The 11382-nt window shown below is 34.2% G+C and overlaps 1 protein-coding gene across 1 annotated transcript; it reads left to right on the forward strand.

Moving 5' to 3' along the window:
• Nucleotides 1–6389: 6389 nt before the first annotated feature.
• On the forward strand, nt 6390–7214 carry LOC123818711 (golgin subfamily A member 6-like protein 6). Its single transcript, XM_045838931.1, has one exon. It carries the CDS (start codon nt 6390–6392, stop codon nt 7212–7214), a length of 825 nt encoding a protein of 274 aa, XP_045694887.1.
• The last annotated feature ends 4168 nt before the right edge of the window (nt 7215–11382 follow it).

The following is an 11382-nucleotide window of genomic DNA, read 5'->3' on the forward strand; positions in this document are numbered from 1 at the left end:
TGGGTGTATATCCTGAGTTTTCTAGGATACAGACACCTTCTCAAGTTGGTTCTAAATTATTTTAACTCATATAAGAAAGCAATCTCCCTAGTAGACAGATTTCTTAAGTATAAACAGTTCCATAAGAGGTAGCAAAGAAATAGTAACTGTGGTGCAAAATAAAAATACTCACAAGGGAGCGTTCATGGCAGCTAGAACACAAACTGAATATGGAACTGGGTGTCAGAAACTAGAGACACAAAGGGAAAATAGAAATTACAAGGTTGTGCAAAATGGTAATGTGGGAGGGTGAAAATCAACCTGCTGATGGTCAGCTTCTTCCTATGAAATCTCGATTTGCAGGTGAATTTTTCATTACTTAAGCAGAGAAGAGTAACGCTTTTAGCAGTTTGTTACGACTGCCAGAACAAAGTATCACAGACTGGGTCTCCTACGCAACAGAAACATTTTCTCACAGTTCTAGAGGCTAGAAGTTCAATAGTGAGGTGCCGGCAGGGTTCACTTCTGAGGCTTGGCTAGTCTTTTCTTTCTGTCTTCAAATGGTCTTGCTTCTGTGCTTGTGTCAGAATTTCCTCACCTTATAAGGATGCCAGTCATACTGCATTAAGACCACCCTCACGATCTCGTATTAATTTAATTATCTGTTTATAAACCTTATCTTCAAATACATTCACATTTTGAAGTACTGGGAATTAGCACTACAAAATATGGCTTTTGGAAGGGAGCACAATTTGGACAATAACAATGTTACTTGATTTCTCAAAACCTTAATAATAACCACATTTATTATGCTTGATCCCTACTTGTCTTTTGTTTTCCTTGTGTAACTTTTCCCAATCTCCAGAGCTCAAATAACTTTTGAAACATATTTAACATTTAAGAACAATTTTAGCCCCTACGACTCCTCCAGCACTCCCGAAGTGTCTCTGGACTTGTTCTCCTGATATTCCTGAGGCTGCTCATCTTCACAAGGCCTGACTTTACTTGGATAACAGTCACTTAAGCTGATTTTTACAGCAGAAATAGCTCACTCTCAGAGAGGATTTTAAGGTTACAGAACTGAAAAATGACACAGCCAGGGCCAGACTGTATTAGTTCAAATGTTAAGAGGTTTTGATTCTAGAATGTTTATTTTGTAAACACCACATCTTTATCCATTCATAAAACATTTTTACCCAATCAATATGGGCAAAACCCAATTAAAAATGCATGGAAAACAAGTCATGTGCTGGGTTTTCTACAGGTAATTTCCTGAGGACATCATTTAGAATCTTTACTATATTATTTCTACCTGACAATATGCAATTATATGAACACTGTTATTACATTAGTATATGAACATGGCAGTTGTAAACACATTAAAATAAATTAAAAGGCTGAAATCAGATTCAAATTAATAGATAAAACCATCTACAAATTAATAAACACATATTTATACAAAATTTAGGAAGCTTGGAAACTATCCTTCCTAAAATGATGTTATTAAACATCACATTTGTTTTTCTTTATCGATCTGCATCTTCTAGTATTACTAATTAACAGGGAGCCAAGGAGCTCCTCTCTTTGCCTCTCTTTCTTCTACTTAATTTGTTTCAATGACATGAAAAGCAAGACCTCTTTGAAATCTATGATTTATCTGAAAAGATCTGAAATAATGTATTTACCAATAATGAAAATCTCGGAACAGTAAATTCTGTGAAGCAAAGATGCCAGTGACATTTGCTACAGGTGTAAGGATATCCTACAAGCTCTTTTCACTACAAGAAAACTAAAAAAGTAAATAAATAAAACGATGATAATTGTGGTGGTGATAGTAGTGATTCAACTTACGGGTCAGAGAAACTTCTAAGTTCTTTACAGGCATTTTAAATCATAAGATTACGTACTCCTCACTACATATTTCATGAAATGGAGAGAAAAACGTTAGCTTGAGCGAGATGACACTGCTTTGAAATTGCAGACTACGATAAAAATAATCAAAGGTACATCGATTCATGCAAGAACATTTTCCCATGCTTTACATTTCTTAGTAAATCATACATGCACAAAATGTACAAATTATGTGGGTGATGCTATAAATTATCAAAAAATGAACAAAATTACAGAATCTCTACCTAGAACTAAAAACTGGACACTGCCCGAACCCTGCCATCAGCATACCCCTGCCTCTCAGAAGTAATCGCTTCTCTACTTTGTAAGATTATGCATCATTACATGATTTTGCATTTTATTGAAGTAAAATTGTATCATAAATATTGTGTATTTCTCCTATCCTTATTGTTGGTGAGATTCATTCATTTCATTTCATGAAGCAAGTGTTCACAAAGACGTGCATCTCTTTCTGAGCTTCCGACTCATTACTTTGTTTATCCCTGAATTAACATTACACAATTTGACTGATTATAGCCTTTTAAAAAGTTAATATTTTGTTTTTTAAGTTACTTATTTTTGGTACAGTTAAGATAGATATTGTAGCAATGTAATTTACCAAGCATCAAACCAATTTAAGTTAAAACCTGCTCGGCGTTATTAAATAAAATCTAGATATGGTGGTTCTGTGGTAAACAAAATAAAAAGTTCATCTTCTTTTCACGATCATCAAGACTTTTCCTGACATTTTAATAGAAATATCAGGATCAGATTTTTGACTCACACATATGTGCCTCCACAAACTGCTGGGGTTATTTTCCCGGGGAACCCACTGAACAAATAAATCAGTTTGAGAAATTTTAACTTATTTCCAATACAGCATTTTTTATTTGTAAACGTGATTTATTCTCCCTGTTATTTATATCTCTGTACTTTCTCTCAATAATGTTTATACTCTTCTTTATAGAAGTCTTGCATAAATTTATTTCTGCTGTCAATGTAAATAATATACATTTATAAAATTTAGTTTTAAATTGTTTATTAGCTGAATACATGTAAATAAGGCTGATTTTTAGATTGATCTTATATCCAACAAGCTCTTAAATCATATTTCAATAGTTTACTATATTTTAAATATTATAATAGCTTAATATTGTATTATACATATTTTCAATATTATTTGTAAATTAATGAGAGCCTTATATTTTTTTCAAATCCTTACACATTTTACTTCTTAGCTTGCAGCATTAAACAACTTCAAGTCAATGAAATATGAAAGTGATGATAGTGGACATCCTTACACAGTTGTGATGTATTAGTATTTCATCCTTATATGTTCTGCAGGTTTATTTTTAAATATCCACAATTAAATTAAATGAGTTTTCTGTCCCTAGTACACTAAGGAAGTGTATTAGGAGTGTCCTCTGTAGTGTCCTCTGACAGTAAGAGGACATTGGCAGTAGTGGTATTTTTGGTTTGATTTTAGCTTTCAATCATGAAAGCATATTTATTGCTTTTTTGTGTTGCCAAATGCTTTCTCTGATCTACTGATGTTACTTTTCTTATCTTGACATGAGATGAAAGTTTTCTCTTTTGCTTTGTGTATGTCATAATTTACCTTGATTTCTCAATGTTAACGCAATTTTACACTCATGATTAAACTCAGATTTGTAATAATATTTATTTTATGCATCACTGAACTTGGTGTGTTAATCTTGTTTAGGATTTTTACATCTGTGTTTATGAGATATTGTAGGCTGCAGCTCCCTTTTTTGTCAGTTTTCTGTGTAAGGTAAGGTGGTTTCAAAACAACAAGTTGTTCATTTTTTCTATCATCTGAAATCATTAATGGAAACATTAATATTATTTTTTTTAAGTATTTGAAAAAAAATTCACTAATGAAGCCATCCGGGCCTGTAGTTTGTTTGAGAGGAAGGTTTAAATTATGAATTCAACTTCTTTAATAGATCAATAGCAACAGATTTTTTTCTTGCTTCCTAGTTTACCCTTAAACCTCAAGAATTACAATATTCCAATAGAGAATGCCCAGAGTCCTTTGTCTTCTGGAACTCTTTTTTGAATCTTTAGCTACCGTGACAGCAGTATCAAAAAAGCAGAAACACTAGTATAAAGAAGAAGCTGGTTCTAGTTAAAGGTGAGATCTTATATCAACAAAACAAACAAGCAAAATATAACCAGGGACACCGAAATTAAGAACAATCTGACAGTAATCAGAGGGGTGGTAGGAAGGGACAATGGGGGGAAGGGTTTTCAGGGACAACTATAAAGGACACATGGACAAGACCAAGAGGGGGTGGAATTAGAGGAGGGAGGTGGGGATGGCTGGAGTGGGGGAGTGTGGTAGGGGGTAAATGAAGACAACTGTAAGTGAACAACAATAAAATGATTTAAATAAAAAATATGTTTTTGAAAAAGAAGCTGGTGCACAGTCACAAAAACACTAGTATAAAGAGGAAGCTGGTGCATAGTCACATGAAAAACTTTCTTAATGTAATTATAGATGAAGATGGTCAAATGGATATTTCACTTTTATCAAGATAAAAACAAAGAAATAAAAGAACTTTCGCATGGGTTTTAATTTTATATAAGCTTTTATAGAATGAAGATTTTGTTTTAATATTTTTACTGAGTTTAATAGAGAGTTATAAATGTGTGAGAAAAATACTTTTTTCAACCTTGTTAAGCAGATACCTTGTAAACAGCTGTTAAGAAAAATCTGGTTTGATGAATATGTTGAAAAATCTTTATTCAAGTATGAGTGGTTTGGGCTTATAAATACTATTGCATATTCAATTTTCACATTTTATACCTTAAACCAATGATAAATTAATAAATGCAACTCATTAAATATTATGACATTTATTATATAAAATATTTTAATATGTCCAGAAAAGTTTACATTAAAATATAAAAATAAGTATTCTTCTGTTTTACATATAACAGTTGATATATATTGAATAGAAAATTTATTTTAAATAAGATTATTGGAATTAAAAACTTCCAGTGCTATTTCCTTTAACATACAAATTTACCTAACATTGATTATTCAGTAGAAATCTTAAAATCATTTAAAATATTCCCACTTTTGATTGTATATTTACTACTACTAGTCAATTGCTAAGAACAATAATTAGAAGTTACTTAGCTAGTAACAAAAATAAATGTTTTAAATAAATTTTAATAATTTATATGAAAGCAATGACTAGATGCATATTAGTTTAATAATAGAGGAAAGCATTAAATGTAACCATATTTTTAAAAATAAATTTTAAAAGGGACTTCATTGGTCACCAATAGGCAAAACGGGAAGCATGCAGGGAAGAATATTTCAAAATCCTTGTTTAGTTTTCTTATGAATAAAACCCTCTGAAATATTTACTTTCTTATGCACATTTCCAGTGCCTGACATATAATCCTGTCAGGATAAATCTTCACATAATACATAATGATGTATTGTTTGGGAAAGGTTTTCTTGGCGGAAATGTTATGCGCTTGAAACCTATATGGTTTTGTGAACCAATGTCACCCCAATAAATTTAATTAAAAAAAAGAAAAAAAAAAAGACCAAAAAAATAACACCTCCTGAACGACCAAAGAAAATATTAAAGACTCATAAACTGATTACATTTAGCACAGAGTAGAGAAAACAGAAACAAACAAAAATAAGCAAGTCTCAAACAACAAAAAATAGAATAAAATCACATATATTTTTTCCTGAAACACATATTAAAAAAACAACCAAACACTATGCATAGCTTTCACTGGTGTCAACATTATATGATGTCACTATGGATGATGTCACCCATAGTGATGTCATATAATGATCAGTGTTGCCTAGTTGTTTTCTAGTTTTGAAAGAAATTAGGTTGGCAGAGAATACAGAGAACACAGAAATGTAAGTGTGAATGTGTGTTTAAATTCATCATTACTAAATGTCTAAGTAAATGTGGAACAAATCTATAGTGTACAATCTCTTTTAAAAATATTTTCTAGTTCTTACAAAGCCAGAAATGTTTTTTCAATACCTGGCTTTTTTCACATTAATACCAGGCGACTTAGTTATAAATACTGAATCTATTAGTAGAAGACAAATAGTTTGGTAATATTGTATCACAGAGTTGAGTTTAGCACCGAAAACAATTGAATGCCTTAACCTTGTTCAATAATCAATCTTTAATGTAGAATTTATTAATTTGTAATTTATTTGAGCTGAGATTTATTTACACTTATTCATTTTGTTATATCAACCTAATAGTTAATGTACTGACTTTTCTCCTACTTTCACTGTTTTATCCTGCAGTGGTGGGCCTAACCGAGCCTTGTTTAGATCCCTGCTGTAGTATTTCCTGTGCAAATCAACACAACAGCCAATTCTATATGGACAAATTCTCACCCAATTCAGTACTTTTTGTTGCAAATAATCATTAGTTTACCTTGATTGAACCCAGCACACTTGGAGTTTGTATAGTAGTTTGCTCAGATAAAACACTAAGGAGACAATGGTTGTCTCTGAACCAAAGTGGATGAATAGAAGAAAGATATTGTGCTTGTTTTCTTGTTTTTTCTCTCGCACCCAAAATCAAAATAAGCTCAAATGTGAATCTCAGGAAGTGAAACAAAAGCTTCAGAGACAGAACCAGGTGTCCAGGGAGGAGAACAAAGCTCTTAGAAGGGAAAACAAGTCCCTCTGGGAAGAAAACAAAGTTCTCCGAAGAGAAAACAAAGCCTTCCGAATGGACAACCAGTTAATCCGGGAAAAGAATCAGACCTTGAGGCAGCAAAACCAGATCCTACGGAAGTTTAAGAATGTGATTTTTGAAAGTGAAAAACCACTTGAGGAAAAGATGAATGCACTGAGCACGGAAAGAAACTCTTTTTGGCAACAGTATCGAGCCCTGCAAGCTCAGGTAAAAGCTGTCAGGGAACAGAAGACAGCCTTCGAGAATGAGGGGAAAGCCCTTCAAGAAAAAATAAGGTCTCTCCACCAGAAGATCAAGGCCCTGAAACATCAGGAGAGTGCAATCAAGATGGAGGGACTAGCCCTGATGAAAGAAGAGACAGCGCTAGAGAAGGAAGAACAGGCTCTGTGGAAGGAGGAACGGGCCCTTCGTGAGGAGAACAAGGCACTCAGAGAGGAAAACCGTGCTCTTCAAGAGGAGGAAAAAGCCCTACTGGAAGAGGCAAAGGTCCTTGAGCAGTGGAATAAGGTTCTTCAAGGAAAAGACAACAAACTCTCTTGCTGGAAAAATGCACAACAAGAAAATAGAACAGGAGAAGCATTAGTTGAAGCAACCATGAAACCAGCAAGCCATGAAAATCATTGACATTGGAGGAAAAAAATTAAAGCTTTTGAAGGTTAAATATTATTGGACTGGGGAGTCGAGAGCCTGGAAATGTGCAGTACTCTCTCAGTACCTGATCCTGGAAAATAAATAAGGTCCTTAAAAGTTAAAAAAAGTTATTTTTCCTTAATTTTTACTCTCCTATTAGTAGCTAACTTTATTTTAGAATGCAAAGTATGTGTTGCTCAAAATGTGATGCTGGATGAATCGAATGGGACATTGATATTCAAAGACAGTGGATGAATACCATAAAAAACTTAACATCACAGAGGAAATATCTCTTATAAAATTGGCTCTTTGAATTATAAGTGATACAGTGAAATATAAAGTTTTGCATACTTAGTTCACCTGTATGTGAAAAAAAAAAGATGTATATATTTCTTCTGTCTCCTTATGCTTACTACAATGATCTCAATGAGGAGGCCAATAGAAAAATGAGAATTGGAAAAGTATGTGGTAGCACAAAAACTTTTAATGACCATTCATTCACAGGCTTCCTCATTTTCTCTTTATTTTTCCCTCATGTATCTTCTTCTTCCTTTACCTTACTGGGATGGTGGCTGTTGTATCTAATAAATGTAGTAAAGAGAGAAAAAGGAGTGAGGGAACGAGTCTCCCAAACTGTAATAGGAGCTTTGGAGTTTGGAATGTGAATCTGTGACTAAGTTCAAGTTCAATGAAAACTGGGGATGGAAGAAATAGAATTTTCAGAACTGTTACCATTGCTAATTGATCTAGCTGAATCCTTTAAAAAAACTGCAAGAACTGAGTCACATGATGGACTCATGGATTTCTTAGGGTTACATATGTAGTTGCAGAAAACTACATCACAAACTGCCAAGGCCTGGTGCACTCCCTTATTTTAAACTTTTAATGTACTTTATTAAATATAATAGATATATCTCATTCTGATGCTTGTGTGGTGTTGGGAGAACAGAAGTATAAGAAAAGTATAGAAAGAGAACACATTTTCCCTTCCCCAGGTGCTGCCACATATGCAGAAAGTCAGTGTACATTTATTGGATACCTCTAATTAGCACTTCACTGAGCAACACAACTGCATTTAACTGTAAAAAGTAAAAAAGACATATCCCCTGATTTTAAGCATTCCATAGTATATAAAGTAAACAGTTTTACTTTATTCCTTGAGAGCTCATCTGCCTGATGAGTTTACTGACCACTGTTCCCTGGAACATATACAGTGGGGAGAAAGCAGGTTTATAGTTGTTTGTATGGGAAATAGGGCAATAATTAGTAAATGATAATATAAGAATAGTGTTTCACATTTTTACAACTGTAAACCCACTTTTGCCCTACCCTGTAATAGCTACCATTTAAATAAAATGATTCAGCCCTGGAGAAGAAAAGATTTATAGATAAGTTCTCAACTGACCTGTAGTACAAACTGGGACAAGGAAGAAATGCAAAGCCTTTATCATTTTCCCAACCTGGCAAGATGTGGAAGCAGCCTGCAGGCGGGGGAATGGATGAGTTCCTGTTTCAGGAATTCATGGATATGTCACTCTATTGACTACGCATTAATTTAAGGTCCTTGCTCTAGAAATTCCCTGATGTGGTGTTTTGGAGAAATAAACTATTTCACTCTTCGGTGGTGAGGTTGGGAAGATTGGTGCCCCTGAGCAGGCATGGGCATCAATGACCCCTCTCTGGGAAAAGGCTGCCATTACTGCATCAGAGTTGTATCAGCAGCAACTCAGGTTAGGCAGGAAAAAACAGGACACACTGATCAGAATCTCAGTGTCCTCTTGGAAGTCAAATGCTAAGCTAAGGATTGGCGCTGCTACAAAGAAACTTGGATTTTAATAGCCCACTCTACCAGTGAGAAATTAATTAATTAAGAAATGGGTTAAAACAATTTATATTGATTTAATTCATTATAATGTTTATGATAGTTCACCTTTACAAACTAATCAAAATTTTCTACTAAAATTTCTAGTTAACATCATACTGATGGAATACTATATTGAAACTATATTTTTCCATGTAATAAGCTGGATATAGTTAACTGTACATTAAAAAGTTTTTATATGTATTGTTAGACATCAATTTTATGAAAATTATGTGTTAAAAATAAATTATTTTAATGTATTGCGATGCTCACCATGCAAGAACTTTATGTAAATGGTCTCTGTTATCCACTTCTAGATCTCTCCTCATGGTTTCCAGGAAGGCTAAGCCCTGGAAGGATAATTGAATATGTAATGCTCCCAAGGGGACTGCTCTTCCTCCAGACCAGGGAGCAGTTACTAACTGCAGGAGACAGCTCCACATGAATGCTCCAAACATCTTCTTAGCCATGAGAGATTGCTTATCTTTAAGACATCATCTGGTCTAAACTCATGTGCTAAGCTCCATTTGTTGAGTGCCAGAAGTCTCAGGCTTGCAGGTCCATCCTTCCGTTTGATTTATACTCCACGATGCTCTGTACATACTCTGAAACGTGGCAATTCTTCCATCATTCCCTACCCTCCTGAAACATTTTATCAAACCTCCTGTAACTTGAACCTCTTTTTTGAAAGTTTCTTTTATCTTCTTAACCTGGGTAGACCTCAAATGATGCTGCCGTGTCAGTATGCCTTTCTGATGAAGGCTTTTAAGCATTGCCAAAGATGGGCCTAGTGCAGGTTTTTTCATTTCTCACTGCATTTCCAAAACTTTTATCCTATTTCCTCATTTGAAAGATATACTTTCAGTGAAGCACATGGTATGAAATACCACTTTCTATCCTACGTGATACTTCACATTCAGACTTCTTGTTCATTCTCCTTCAGACACTACAACCTTTGGAATGTGGCTCATAATAGTAGTCCTCCCCATGCCCTCCTGCTTTTATGCTTGTGTATGGCTTCAAAGTGCACACAGATAAGTACTCCGGAAATGAGCCACACATCTCTTTGGGTCTTCTTATCTCTGGAAACCAAACTGTTTCCTCATATCACCTCAGTTTCCATCCGCATAGTCACTCCTTAAATTAAGACCTTCATGATTCTCAAGTAAAATGATTAAAAAATGTGAATTATCTCACTTTCTGAATATACCACCTACACCTCTATCTTATTTCCCTACTCACCCAGCTCATGCAGAAATCCAATTCATTAGCTGGATCAGCATTATTTCAATACCCCACCCCAACCCCCATATTCTCATTTCTCTTGATTCTGGTTCAATATTATACCTTTGGAAATGCTCTTTATTTTTTTAAAATTTTTAAAATTGCTCTTTACTTTTTAAACTCGCTGTCCAGTGCACTGACCTGAAAAACTTTCAACCTTGAATCCCTGCAACTGTGTACTTTTTCCTTGTCTATAACCTTGTCTATGTCCTTGTTTACTTGTGCTTAGAGCAGCTGAAGCTCGCCAGAGGTATTACTGTTATTAGCATAGAGATAACACTATATACTAAGAGTATCTAAATACACATATTAACTCACTTCATCTCCAAAAACAAGCTAAGTACTATCAATTACCCTATTTTACAGGTGAGGAAAAAGAAGCACAAGAATATCGGACTCTTTCCAAGATCACATGTTATGGTTTATTTCAGAAATGGGATTTGAATTCATGTAGTGTGACTCCACACTCTACCCACTCAGTCTCTACAGTGTCTTACTCTACACAAAATACGGGTATTAACACTGTAAAATGACTCAAAATGAAAGTGGAGGATAAATACTGTCCAGCAATCCTACATTTTTTCTGCTTTCCAGTGTAACAAGATTTTAAAATCTTTCAATTACCTCAAATAACTCTCACATCTCTCACTACCAAATGACCAACCTGCTTCATAGATTCCTAAAAATGTATACGTCAAAAACTCTGACATTATCATTCTACCATAAATACAATTTTACTTGCTCTGTATACACAGTGCCTGCTTTCCCTCCTGTTAAAAAGAAAATAGCTTTATCAAAAGTTAATCCCTCTCTATCTACTCAGGATTTTATCCTGTCTTTTCCTCTCAAGGAATTTATTCATACCTGCATTCTCTAATGTTTAATACTTTCGAAAAATGATTGCCAGACTTTTGAATTTTTGTCTTTCTAGTGGATATGAAGCAGTTAGCTCACTGTGGTTTAATTTGTATATCCCTGATAGCTACTGATGTTGAATATATTTTGCTAAGCCTTATG

The sequence above is a fragment of the Phyllostomus hastatus genome, unplaced genomic scaffold (assembly GCF_019186645.2).
Source record: "Phyllostomus hastatus isolate PE091 unplaced genomic scaffold, TTU_PhHast_1.1 phas_contig_29, whole genome shotgun sequence".
In the NCBI taxonomy this organism is placed as follows: Eukaryota; Metazoa; Chordata; class Mammalia; order Chiroptera; family Phyllostomidae; genus Phyllostomus; species Phyllostomus hastatus.

Excerpts from the sequence above, each read along its gene's own strand:
- LOC123818711 (XM_045838931.1), top strand. The coding sequence starts at position 6,390 with ATGGTTGTCTCTGAACCAAAGTGGATGAATAGAAGAAAGATATTGTGC.